The sequence below is a fragment of the Malania oleifera genome, chromosome 11 (assembly GCF_029873635.1).
Source record: "Malania oleifera isolate guangnan ecotype guangnan chromosome 11, ASM2987363v1, whole genome shotgun sequence".
Taxonomy (NCBI): Eukaryota; Viridiplantae; Streptophyta; class Magnoliopsida; order Santalales; family Ximeniaceae; genus Malania; species Malania oleifera.
In genome coordinates, this window is record NC_080427.1 from 62,965,404 (window position 1) to 62,979,290 (window position 13,887).

At 37.4% G+C, this 13,887-nt stretch overlaps 1 protein-coding gene across 1 annotated transcript; it reads left to right on the forward strand.

Moving 5' to 3' along the window:
* Positions 1-12,443: 12,443 nt before the first annotated feature.
* On the forward strand, positions 12,444-13,658 carry LOC131168302 (uncharacterized). Its single transcript, XM_058127628.1, has 5 exons — positions 12,444-12,568; positions 12,830-12,999; positions 13,082-13,144; positions 13,398-13,417; positions 13,541-13,658. Exons 1-5 carry the CDS (start codon positions 12,496-12,498, stop codon positions 13,587-13,589), a joined length of 375 nt encoding a protein of 124 aa, XP_057983611.1. The 5' UTR covers positions 12,444-12,495; the 3' UTR covers positions 13,590-13,658.
* The last annotated feature ends 229 nt before the right edge of the window (positions 13,659-13,887 follow it).

Genomic DNA, 13,887 nt, shown 5'->3' on the forward strand with positions numbered 1-13,887 from the left:
TGTGTTTGTACACTATATTGTTTCTTGTTTCTTGTAGTTCTTTGAACGATTCTAGGTTGTTGGATCGTTGGACCAAGCATGGGGTATCGCTTGGAGAGGCGTTGCTCTAGCCTATTGAAGGAGTGACCGAGCATGGGATATCGCTTGGAGAGGCATTGCTCTAGCCCATTGAAGGAGTGACTGAGCGTGGGGTATCGTTTGTAATGGTTTGCTTCGCCTAGAAAGGAGTGCTCTAGTGGAATCCTTGGGTGGTATTGGCCCAAGGCGAGGACATAGGCTAAGGATAAGCTGAACCTCGTAAAAATTTCGGTGTCTCTCTTTCCCTACTCTTTATTTTCTGCATCTATATACATTGTGTTGTGTGTATGTTAAGTGCAGGTAGCTGAGATCAAAACTGAGATTAACAGAAGACTCTTAATAAAAGAAAGTACATTTTGATTAAACTTTTGCAGAAACCTAAAAAGGGAGTACATTGTTTAATTGTTTGCGAAAATCTTTATTAAGAGAAGTGCAAACAATTTCATTTAATATAGGGCTTGAAACAAACTCATACATTCACAGGGTTGCAAAAGCTGAAAGTGCTAAAGAGTTGCATACTTTATCTTGGTTTGGTATCTTTGGTTATTTATGTAAGAACCCGAACTGTGATATAGGGAATTAATTAATTAAGAGAGGGATAAATTAGTAATTAAGAAAGCTTCGTCAATGAAGCCAGAGTTCGTCGACGAAGTCTTTGTAGTTCTTGGTGACGAAGTGCAGAGTCTCGTTGACGAGGAGTGGCCGGGTCAAAGGGTTATAAATAGATATTTTCATTACTTCTTAGTTAAGAAAACTCAAATTCTCTCTTTATCTCTCTAGAAACTCAACCTACTCTCTATCTCTCTAGATTTCTGTGTCATACGTTGCAGGAATCGCTGATCCGACGTTACCACAAGGATCAGGGAAAGATTCTCTACAAGTTCTATGGATTGGATTTTCGTTTTGGGCATTCTCAGGTTTTGGCCCAAAATAGAGGTAAGGCTCGATTTTCAATTCTAATTCGGTAGTCTTATAGGTAACAGAGTTGTGAGCAAGTTTTGTACTGTGAGTTGTAGGTTTTGGAACTCAGCTTGCGGTTTAGAGGCCTTGGAGTTTAGGAATTGTCATTCGGGGAAAAGGTAAGGGGATTCAGTTTATGTTGGTTATTTTTAAAATCAGACTTGGTAGAACTGTGATTCATGGTCCTATATGTGTTTTGGTTACTCATTTGGGGGGATCTAACAGGTAAAACTATGGATTTTTCATGATTACAGTTTTGGAAAAAAAGGGTGACGGGCTGCATCCCTAGTTTTGTTGGAAAACCGTAAATATATTTTGATATATATTATGTTATATGGATGGTTGTGCTTTGACTTGTTTTAACTATATGTGTTTGGAAAACCATGATTTTAGATTACTAAATGGGTGTGGTTTGTTTGGTTATTTGAACATGCATAGTTGTGTTTTTGTGGAAATGCAATAGGAAATGGGTTCCGAGTTATTCCAGGTACGAAAGAGTGTCTAGTTCTATATCCGAGGGCGTATGAAATCACTGGCCATGTTTGGAAAGAGTGTTCAGTTCTATATTCAAGAGTGTGAGCCTTACCGGCTGATCACCGAAAGGTGTGGATCCACCAGTTTGTACCGATACGATGCCATGAGAGCCTAGGGTTCGCCATGTGCTAGGGATGTCGTGTATCGTGGGCTAGCTACGGGCCGACGCCAGGTATTGCGGGCTGGCTTTGAGCCGAAGGGTGTGATGACACCGAATTACTTGATCATGTGTGTGTGTGTATGCACTGTTTTGTGATAGTACTGGAAATTGCATTTAACTATGTATGTTTTGCTGTCATGATAACACTCAAATGCCACACACCGATATAAATTGTATCTACCTTACTGAGAGGTGTCTCACCCATGTACATATTTTTCAAGTCCTTCGAGTAACCGGAACTAGCGTCCTTTGAGTTGGGAGTGTAGTGGTCGGTGTATTGCGAGAGGTACTTGGGTAAGTACTAGGACTATATAGGGTGGTCTTTTGTGGTTTTGACTGACACCCAAGTTGTGTTTGTATTATGGACCTGGATTTTCTGTGTATAGACTCTGGTATGGTACAGGATATGTATAGAAAAACCATTTTCCGCTGCGTATATTCTGATATATATGGATGTGTCTAGGTTGTCTAGCAACCCCAAGGGGTTGGACCCTTATTCATTATACTATGTCATGGATGTTTTGTATGATATAGGGAAATGTTAGGTTACTTATTCACCCCTGGGTCCCATTACCGGGTTCGGGGGGTGACAGTTTACTTTAAAGTTGTTGATTGGTTTTTGGTTAATTGAGTTTTGATTACTTGTGTTTTGTTTTGGTTTGTGGATTGAATAAGTAAATAAGTCTATGCGGTGGGATTGTAAAATTAACAAAAGGGTTAAGAATTTATAAAAGGTATTAAAAGAAAATTTTAACAACCCAATTCACTCCCCTTTTGGGACTACACCTCAACTTTCACTTTTGTTGTGGACAAACTCAACCAAAGGCAAATATTGAATCCAACTTCCTTTGAAATCAAGCACACATGCTATTAGCATATCCTCCAATATTTGAATTGTTCTCTCTGTTTGTCCATCAGTTTGAGGATGAAATGTCATGTTAAAGTTAAGTCGGGATCCTAAGGCTCCTTGCAAACTCTTCCAAAATTGAGAAGTGAATCGTGGATCTCGGTCTGATACTGTGGAGACTAGTACACCACGTAGCCTAACTATGTCTTGAACATACAACTTTGCAAACTTATTCATAGAGTAATTAATTTTGATTGGAATAAAATGAATAGCTTTCGTTAAACAAACAACAACCACCCAAATGGCATTTTGCCCACAAAGTTTTTATGGTAATCCTGTCACAAAGTCCATAGAAATGTGCTCCCTTTTCCACTTAAGAATGTTGAGTGGTTGTAGCTTCCCTGCTGGTCTCTAATGTTTAGCCTTCACTTGCTAACAAATAAGGCATTGTTCTACGAATTGTGTAATCTCTCTTTTCATGTTATTCCACCAAAAAGACTCTTGCAAGTCCTAATACATCTTCGTGTTTCCTGGAGGCATCGTATAAAGAGATCAATGAGCTTCTTCTAAAATTATACTTTTAATATTTTTGTCTTTGGGCACGCACAATATGTTTCAAAATCTCAAAACCCCATCATCTAAGATGTTGAAATCCGCCTTCAGTCCCTTTTGTACCTCACCCATTATGTTTACCAATTTTTGCATTTTGCATCCATATAGCCTTAATCTTTTCCACTAAGGTCGGTTGGATTACTGAACTAGCAATGGGAGCCTAAATGATTTCCCCCTACTATTTCAACACGAAACCTTTCAAGATCCATTATGATTTGATGTTGAGTAACCATTGTCGAAATTAAGGCTTTCGATGACTTTCGACTCAAAGCATCTGCTACCACATTGGCTTTTCCAAGGTGGTAGTTAATGGTGCAATCATAGTATTTGGTTAGCTCTAACAATCTCCTCTGTCTCATGTTCAAATTTTTTTGTGTGAAGAAATGCTTGAGACTTTTATAGTCTGTGAAGATCTCACACCTTTCACTATATAGATAATGTCTCCATATCTTTAGTGCGAACACTACAACTGCCAGTTCTAAATCGTGTGTTGGATAATTCTACTCGAACTCATTGATTTATCGAGAAGCATATGCAATGACCGTTCTATGTTGCACTAGCACACACCCAAGCCCTTTTCAGGATGCATCACTGTAAATTACAAAATTACCTGCTCCCAAAGGAATTGTCAGCACCAAAAAGGTGATGAACCGTTGCTTTAATTCTTGAAAGCTTTACTCAGATTCCTCTTTCCATTCGAACTTAACATTCTTCCTTGCCAACCTCGTTAGTGGGACTGATATCTTGGAAAATCCTTCTACAAATCGGCGATAGTATTCGGCAAAACTTAAGAAACTTATGATCTCATAAATATTGTTCGATCTCACCCAATTTGCTACGACCTCTATCTTACTTAATTAGATCCACTGAAATGCCATCTTTGGATACCACGTGTCTTGAGAATGCAACTTTCTCCAGCCAAAACTTGCACTTCTTAAGTTTGACATAGAGTTTCTTTTCTCTTAAAACTTGGAGCACTAGTCTCAAATGGTTCTCATGTTCTTCTGGGCTCCTTGAATAGATCAAGATATCATCAATAAATGCCACAACAAATTGATCCAAATATTTATGGAAGAACTTGTTCAGAAGGTCCATGAATGCAACGAGGGCATTAGTCAACTCGAATTGCAAGACTAAAAATTTGTATCCTCCTTAAGATGTTGACCATGCGCCAAGCTCTCCAATATTGAACGAGAAGCCTTCTATTCTACTCTCTCCCTTTGATGTAGAGCCTCTCCCTCCAATTGAAAGTGATTTTCGTTGGAGTCTTAGCTCCCTTTTTATGGAACAAAGGTAGTTAAGGTGTTGTCCTAATCACCGTGTTTTCTTAAATTCCCTTTTAAAACAAAAGGGCTTGCTTTCTCATCCCCATGTGGGTGTTTGGGCACTCCCACCATCTATTCTCAACAAAAAGACTTAAACAAGCCAATAATGTTCTCCAATTCCAACAAAAGTGTGGGTAAAGAGCATTAAAGCATGAAATCAAAGCTAAAAAATGTCCCAAACCCAGAATAAAGGAATAAAAAGAGAGGGCACCCTTAGCGAAATAAAAACTTAAAATAAAGTAATCATAAAAATCTTCAAAATTTGTAGAAGGAGGGCGAAAGTAAGGGAGATGAACATATACATATCAAAAGAAGGAAGGAGGAGACAAAAGGAAATAGAACATAGTTGAGGAAATTGTGTGCGTGTGGGGGTTGCATTGATAAGTTGAATTAAGTTTAAGGTCATTTACAAGATGGATGAAACATATATTTATACCCATCCCTCAAAGTCAAACTTGGAGCTACAAAAGGTTCCCAAGACAAGCTCCTTAACGAAGCAAACTTTAATGGATTTGTTCACGGGCAGATATTCCTAGCATTATAATCTCCCTAATTCCTAGCACTTTATTACATTGGCTTGTGTTTCTTCTTTTTCCCATGCAAGCCCTTATTTGGAATATTCATTGGTCAACTTTTTGGCTATTCCAAATTGTGGGTGAGAGATGCTTTGCAATATTCGTGAGGCAAAGCGTGCTCTATTTTGCCCACATCCCTCACCCACCTCAAGTATGCATTCCATTTGGCTACAAATGGGTCTCTTAACCATGTATTGAGATGATGCAAAACTTGTCTCTTCTCAGCTAACCAAGTGAGGCGCAAATCGTCCAATTTTTTTGGCACGCCTCCCTTTCCTCTCATTGTTTAAATCATTACTTTGTCCCTTACAATTAGTATAGCCATGAAAGCCTAGGCACATGAGGTTACTTTTTTAGTCCCTTCCCTTAATTTTGGAACGTTGTCTAGATGATTGCATTCCATTAGGGAGATGCATAAAGATTGTACAAATACAAGAAAGCCACATTTTTTATGCTTGGTATTAAGGTCTCTTTGGGGGACTTGGAAAACATGAGAGAGAGAGAGAGAGAGAGAGAAAATTTTTATAGACACGCGCACACACAAAAGATTGATTTTTCACATCACTATCATTTGATTTTATTTTTTTAATTTCTAATATTATCACAAATTTTGATATGGAGAGAAAATACCATATCAAATACAATGAAAAATCATTTCCTTCTTCTTTTACTTTCTTTCCTTTCCTTAACCAAAGTCTTTGATTCAAATGGAGCCTAAAAGAAAACAAGGAAGAATGTATTTATAGTAAATGAGCGAACAAAAAATTAATTCTATGCATCAATGACATTTGATTTTTCTTAATTTTTAACCATATTAAAATAAAATTTTATTTATGTAGTACTTCATATAGAGTGAAAATGCATTGAAAAAATAAATTTACTTTTATTTTCTTTTTATTGCCACTTCTCAAATAAAATATTTGATGCAAATGTAGCTTTTTAATTTTTTTATTGCATTTTCTTCCTCTCAAATATTATTAAGAATGGAATTTATTCAAATATAATTAAAATTAGAAAATCAAAGGTAAATAACATAAAAAAAAATATTTATTTATTAGTTCACTGTATATTTTGTTTTCTTTTTCTTTTTTTTAATAACTAAATGTGAAAAAACAAATTTCTTAATTTTTTTTTTTTGTTTTTAGTTTTTCCAACATTAAAACAAGGTTGACCCTAACCTTTGGGCCCAACAATCATTTTTTGACATGGGTGTCCGATTTCCAATGGAAATGTTGGAGGGTATAGATAAGGGTCTTAGGTTTTAAGTAGTTTTTGCAATTGCTCATTTGAAAATCTTTGTAGAAGTTTATCCCGAATATTAATAGAGCTATAAAGAAACTATTTTATTTTATTTATTTTTATTTATTTATTTATTTTTGAAGTCACTCTAATATTTGAGACATGGCTTCTACAAATTCGTGCACCTATCTAAGTGATAGTCCTGACAAAATGGATTAGATAGGATAATTTGTGGCGGGTTATCGGGTAAGAAAATTGTAATCTATATTTGACTCAATTAAGTGGCAGATTTATGACGATCTGGATCAGATAATTCATGACGGATAATTCTTGATTCTCATTTCAAGTATAATTTTTTTCACCATTCAATGAACAATTTATTTTGTAAAATGATAATTGAAATTATTTTTAAAATTATAATTTGATGAATTATTAAACATTTAATAAACAATCATAAAATTATATATTTTTATTTTTTTAATATTATAAATTTAGGACTTTTGTTTTGATCATGAGAATTAGTTATTTGAGCTTGAGTTTAAGTGGGAACGTGAGACAAACTTAAAGACGCACATAGTAGTGCTAGTTCGAGAGTTGGAAGTGTAGGATGGGTCGTGGTCAATTAGGCTTTTACTGATTAGTTGATGCCTAATAAGCATTAACATATGAAATTATTAGGACAAAAAACACTCATCACCTCTAAGATTTCAAAAATCATAGGGACCTCCCATTTTAAAATTGGAGAAGAGTTATTATCTCTATTGATTTACTCTAATTACAAGGATTACAAGGGTATATATATATATATACATGAGATAGTTGAACAAATGGAAAGTTTATATTTGTCTAAGATGGAAACAATATTTCTCTAATACTCCCCCTCAAGTTGGAGCATGAAGATCCGTAATGCCCAACTTGCGTGATAAGACTTGGAAATGTTCACGACCCAAAACTTTGGTGAAGATATCGACAAGCTGACTGTGGGTAGGAATATGCTTAGTGAAGAAGAGGTCAGCCCGTAACTTCTCACGAACAATGTGACAATCAATTTCTATATGTTTTGTACGTTTGTGGAAAACTGGATTCTGGGCAATGTGAAGAGCCGCTTGGTTGTCACAATATAAAAGCATAGACTAGGAATGCGGTACTCAAAGATCATGTAAAAGAGCTTTAAGCCATGTAAGTTCACATCTAGTGGAAGCAAGTGCACGGTACTCAGCTTCGGTGGAGGAGCGAGACACGGTAGTTTGTTTCTTAGTGCGCTAGGAAATCGGACTAGTGCCCAACTGAATGAAAAAACCAGTGGTGGAGCGACGAGTGAGGGGACAATTAGCCCAATCTGAATCAGAATAGGTTTAGATTTGAAGAGTGTTGGCATTAGGAAAAAATAAGCCTTGTCTTGGAGACTTCTTAATGTATCGAGGAACACGTATAGCAACATCGTAATGTGGCCATCTAGGATGGTGCATAAATTGACTAAGAATGTTGACCGATAACACAATGTCTGGACGAGTGATGGTGAGATATATCAAACATCCAACGAGTGGCTGAAACAAGCTTGGATTGGAGAGAAGATCACCATCAGTATTATTGAGCTTGAGATTTTGTTCCATGGGAAAGTGGGCAAGACGAGCACCAAGGTGACCTCTATCAGTGAGGATGTCAAGAGCATATTTGCATTGATTAAGAAATATGCCAGTGGGAGAGCGAGCAACTTCGAGGCCAAGGAAATATTTCAATTTGCCAAGATCCTTTAGGTTGAATTTCTGAGCAAGCATGACTTTGAAAGTACTAATATCGGAGAGATCATTACTTGCCATGAGAATGTCATCAACATAAACAAGTATGAGAGTAAACGACTGACCCCGAGAACAGGTGAAAAGAGAATGGTCGACCTAAGATTGGGTGAAACCCGCAGTAAGTAAAACAGAATATAATTTAGAGAACTAATTGCGAGAGGCTTGCTTAAGACCATAAAGGGATTTCTGAAGGCGACAAACATGAGTCTCCCCTTGTTTGTAATAACCCGGTGGAGGGAGCATATAGACCTCCTCATCGAGGTCACCTTGGAGAAAAGCGTTGTTGACGTCTAATTGAAGGAGATGCCAATTTCGAGTTGTAGTCACTACAAGAACACACCTAATAGTAACGAGTTTAGCAACAGGAGCAAAAGTGTCATGATAATCCAAACCTTCTACCTGAGTGTAGCCCTTGGCCACCAAGCGAGCTTTGTGTTGTTTTATGGATCCATTAGCCTGAAGTTTTGTTTTAAACACCCATTTACAACCAATTGATTTTTTTTCAGGAGGAAGGTGTTGAAGAACCCATGTATTATTGGTTTTTAAGGCTTGGATTTCAGAAGCCATGGCATCACGCCAATGTGGGTGTAGTACAACATAAGAATATGAGGTAGGTTCGGGATGTTGGGACATGACAGAAAGAAAAGCCAAATGAGGGTTAAAGAAACGATGATAAGATAAAAAAGAGGAGAGACAATGAATCGTACTTGAGGAACATCTTGAAACTTGTGAAGTCATGGAGGACTTTGGTAAAGTAGGGCAGATGTAATCAGCCAAGTAAGAGGGATGTGTGACAACCCGTTTGGGCCGTGAAGAGGTGGGTGGAGGGGGTGAGGGTGGAGGTGTCGGGGAGGAGACCAAGGGAGAAGGAGGGAGAAATGAGGGGTTAGGGTGAGGTGTGGATGGTGGAGGAGGTAAAGTGTAGGAAGGATGTATATCAAGAATAGGAAGAGAAAGGACTGGAGAAGATGTAGGAGTAGGAGAGATGAGATGATAGGGAAAAACATTTTCTTCAAAAGTGACATCATAGGAGATGAATTTTTTTTTTGTTTTCAAGATCGTAGACACGATAAGCTTTATGATGAGCAGGATAACCTAAGAAAACACATCGAAGAGCACGAGGAGAGAATTTATCGTGGTGTTGGCGAGCAGTTTGGGCATAGCACAAGCACCCAAACACTCGCAAGTGTGTATAGAACGGTGGTTTCTGAAAAAGAAGTTCATAAGGGGACTTATGATTGAGGCTAGGTGAAGGAGTGCGGTTAATTAAATAAGTGGTTGTGAGAATGCATTCACGCCAAAAAGAGATGGAAAGATTAGCTTGAAAACGTAAACACCGAGCCACATTAAGAAGATGAGGATGTTTACGCTCGGTAACACCATTTTGTTGAGGTGTATCCACACATGTGCGCTTATGAAAAATACCTTGATCATGAAAAAAAGTTTTGAAGGAAGTGGATAGAAATTCTCTACCATTATCAGTGCGCATGTGCTTAACAGTGCAATTGAATTGATTTTTAACCATGGCGTAAAAATTCGAAAGACAAGAGAAAGTATCAGATTTCATGCGCATAAGATAGACCCATGTAGCACGCGAGTAGTCATCCACGATTGTTAAAAAATAATGTGCACCAGAAAGTGAAGCCGTAGGATAACCACCCCAAATATCACAATAAAGTCGATTAAAACAAAATGTGCTCTTAGTTGTAGTTAAAGAAAAAGGTAAACGAGTATGCTTTGCTCTAGCACAAACATTACAAAGCAGATGAGAAGAAGAAATATTTAGGGTTTTCAGAATACATAAGATAGAAGGGTGACCAAGACGTTGATGCCAAAGAGTAGTTTCAAAAGCACGTTGAGAGTGGAAAACTGAGGTAGAGGGAGGTTTATAGTGGTAAAGCGCATCCCGTACTTCACACGTTCCAATCAGCCTTCTCGTTGATAGGACTTGAAAGACACAAAAGGTGGGGAAAAATATAGCGACACAATTGAGATCCTTGGTAAGTTTGCTGACGGATAATAAGTTAAATTTAAATGTAGGCACATAAAGAACATTAGAAAGAGAGAAAGTAGGAGAAAATCGCATAATGCCGGTATTAGTTACAGAAACAATGTCACCATTTGGAAGCTTAATGGGGCATGACTGATTGAAAAGCTGAATATTATCAAGAGAAGACAAATTGGAAGTCATGTAATCAGAGGCCCCTGAATCAACAATTCATTCAGTGTTAGAAAGAGAAGCAGAATGACAAGAGGTGAGGTTACCAGCAAAATTGGTAGAGTTAGTGTTCAAGGGCGATAAAAGATCCAAGAGTTGACAGTATTGTTCACTGGTAAGACCAGGTATAGCAATCTCATAAGAGGTTGAAGAACCTATGACTGTATTTGTAATTATTGAAGAACCAGATGCTTTTATAACGGAAGATCAGTTCAGATGAATCAAAACACCGAAGCAGGTCAAATCTGATCTTTGCAGCGACCAAAAAATAAATCTGCGATTTGAAAAACTCACTGTAAGAACGTGTAACTGAAAGATGAGTGAAAGCCAGAGGTCGAAAATCTGCTACTTTGCTAGATTGAGAGAGTCAACTGAGACGAGACTTCGTCGGATTGAGATAATGCCGGAGATGATGACTCCAGAGAACTGAACTGATATGGGATCAGAGGAGCTGGTTGTAGAGGATGAAGACGACTCTGGGAATTGAAAACAACAGAAAGACTGAGAGATGATGAACCAATGAATACCGGAGATGCTGGAAACTTAGAAGTCGAAGATGATAGGTTCAGCGTGTCTGAGATACGTTAGCACAAAAAAAAAGTGAACAGGAGACGACGTCTATTGCTATGCGAGGCGTCGGAAAAGATGAAGAGGCCGAGACAGTTGCTGCCTGTAAATCAAGAAGGCACCCGGAGAATCAACTAGAGATGTACTAGTCGAAAGCACTGAGCACAACAGAGAGCTGTTGGAACACTAGAGAGTTGAGAGGGGCAGAGATCATCGGAGAGAGAGAAAAAGAACGAGAAGCCGGGACTGCAAGACGGCTAAAAAAAACAAACTAGAGAGAGACAGTCGGAAAATAGAGACGATCGAAAAACAGAGATGCGACTGAGGACTTCGTGCATGCAAGTGTGGAAGGTAGAGAGCTGCCAGAATAAATTTAAAGACAGTCGGACGATCGCCAAAGATGTGCTGGAGAAGATGAACGCTGCTGATGCTGAAACCGGGACAACTGAAGATGACTAACGCCAGAGAGGATGAATTAAGCAGCGCTGGAGAATATGGAAAACTGAGTGGGAGAATGGTGTCGAAGATGTTGTTAAGGTTGGAAAGGGAGGACCGCTGCTGCCACACTTCACTGGAGAAGACGACTCGAAGGTAGGAGCTCGCAGATCGGCTACTGGCAATGGAGTTCGGGGTGGCGACAATCATCGTTGCAGTTTGCTATTGCCGGAAACAAAGACGGAGGGCTTGAGTAGCGGCAGCAGCAAAGAAAAGGAAAAATAGGTTAAAATAAACCCTAACACTCTGATACCATGTTAAAATTGGAGAAGAATTATTCTCTCTATTGATTTACTCTAATGATAAGAATTACAAGGGTATATATATACATGAGATAGTTGAAAAAATGGAAAGTTTATATTTGTCTACAATGAAAACTATATTTCTCTAATATCCCATCAAATTTGTCAAAAATGACATAAATTTCTCTTAAAATTTCAAAAATATCACATACTTCTCTTGATGTTTGTTAAAAAAACACGAACCTCTCTTTAAAAATTTGATTTTTTGTAAAATACAAGAGGAGATTTATGTTTTTTTTCACAAATTTTAAGGAAGGTTTATGAGATTGTTGAAACCTTAAGAAAAGTTATTATCTTTTTGTTACCAAACTTCAGGAAATGTCATTGTCTTTCACCCAATTATGATTGTACATTAGTTGTTAATAGATTGACAGGTATTTATCGGATAAAACCTGAAATATACCAACCAACATATTTAATGGAAAATAAAAAATTTCAAAATCATATTTGAATCATTCAATATACACCGATCAAATTTGATTCATACATTTTTATTTATTCGCCATTTGCGTCAACCATATTCGAATTTCACACCCCCGCTTCTTTCTTGTGGAGGACAGAGGTGATACGAAGTCAAGTCAAAAGAAATGGCTTAAGAATCAAACTATTAAAATTAAAATTTAGGGGTTAAAACATAATTTAGAAAACATAAGGACCTAATGTAATTTATCATAACTAAGAGCGCGAGAGGAACGGGGGAGTATTTCTTCTATTTGATTTGAAGCTTTCGCCCCTTGCAGGGCAGCAAAAGAGGCGGGAAACGGAAGCTCAGGGGCTCAAAGCCATGGCCACAAGCGAATCACAGAAGCAACTACTAACCCTAATTCGAGAATTCTCTTCTGAAAAGTCTCAAGGAGGTCATCTCCTTCCATCTCTTTTTCGCTTCTCTTTTTCCAGTATTCTCATAATTTTTCTCTGTCGAGAAAAGTTTGGAAATGCAAAGGAAACTTAAGTTTTTTTGTTTTCTCAAGCTTCCAAAGATGTACAATATTTTCGAATCTAAATATTGGCTTAATTTAAAGTATTACATTTTCTCGAAAACAAACGGCGGTGTGAATTCTTTCGCGATGTGGTGTTGAAATTTGAATCCGTGTCCGTACATTCTGCGAGCTACGCAGAACGCAGAGTAGTTGGTCTGAAGAAGCGAATTGAAGAGATACGGGCTGAGCTAGATGCAGCAAATGCAGAGCTTGAAGATACGAAACGCTCAAAAGAAACTACGGAGCAGGAGCTTAAAGGCTACGAAGTTGAATTGACCTTGAACGATGCTTCGATTCAAACCCTAGAGGTTTAGTACTCTCCATTTTTCTTTTGTTTATTAAATAATTTTCTTAGAATTTGGTTACATATTCTGTTTAAAATATTTCCAGGCTAGAATTTCTCAGGTTCAGGATGAAATATCTACGGTTGGATATAAAGTAGAGGCTCTGAAGGTACTTACTAGGCACTGATACTTTCTTTTGATTTTAGTGACTTTTCACTAGATTGAGATTGTTCGTTTCGGTTTTATTCTCAGTTCGAAGTGCTATTAATACTTTAGAAACAGGGGAAAAGACACCTTCCTTGATTTTGCTCTTGGTAGCAAGAAAAATACTTACAAAATGTTAACCAAATGACAACTTAATCCATGCACTGATTCAGTTACACATTCTTTTGTATGTGAAATCACGTTTGGATCATTTAAAGAATGAAGAAGGAGCTACAAGGTACAGAATTTTCAAACATTGTGAATTATTTGTGTAATTTAATCCTCTTCTTGTCAAAGAGTCAAAACAGGAAAGTTCTTATTATTTTATTGTTTCATTTATCATTTCTTAATGTGGATGCAGAGATGAGTTTATCAGCAAAATGTTTGAGATCAACTTGGAGATACGGTAGCATTTATTCAGATCATGTATCTATTTACACGTCTATTTTCCACTTGGAACATAAAAAATTCATGATTTGTTGATTGGAGTAAGTGGTTGAACTCGCAAGTTGATTTTATGATGAACAAAGATTGGATTCTTACGAATTATACCTGTTTTTGTTGAGAATTGCAAGGGGTAGACCCAATAAAAAGTGGCAGCAGAACCTCTTTATGCAAATAGCTTTTATTTATTTATTTATTTATTTTTTGTTTATTTATTAAAAAATGAAATATTAAAGACACACAAGATGCCCTCACTTTGTGCTC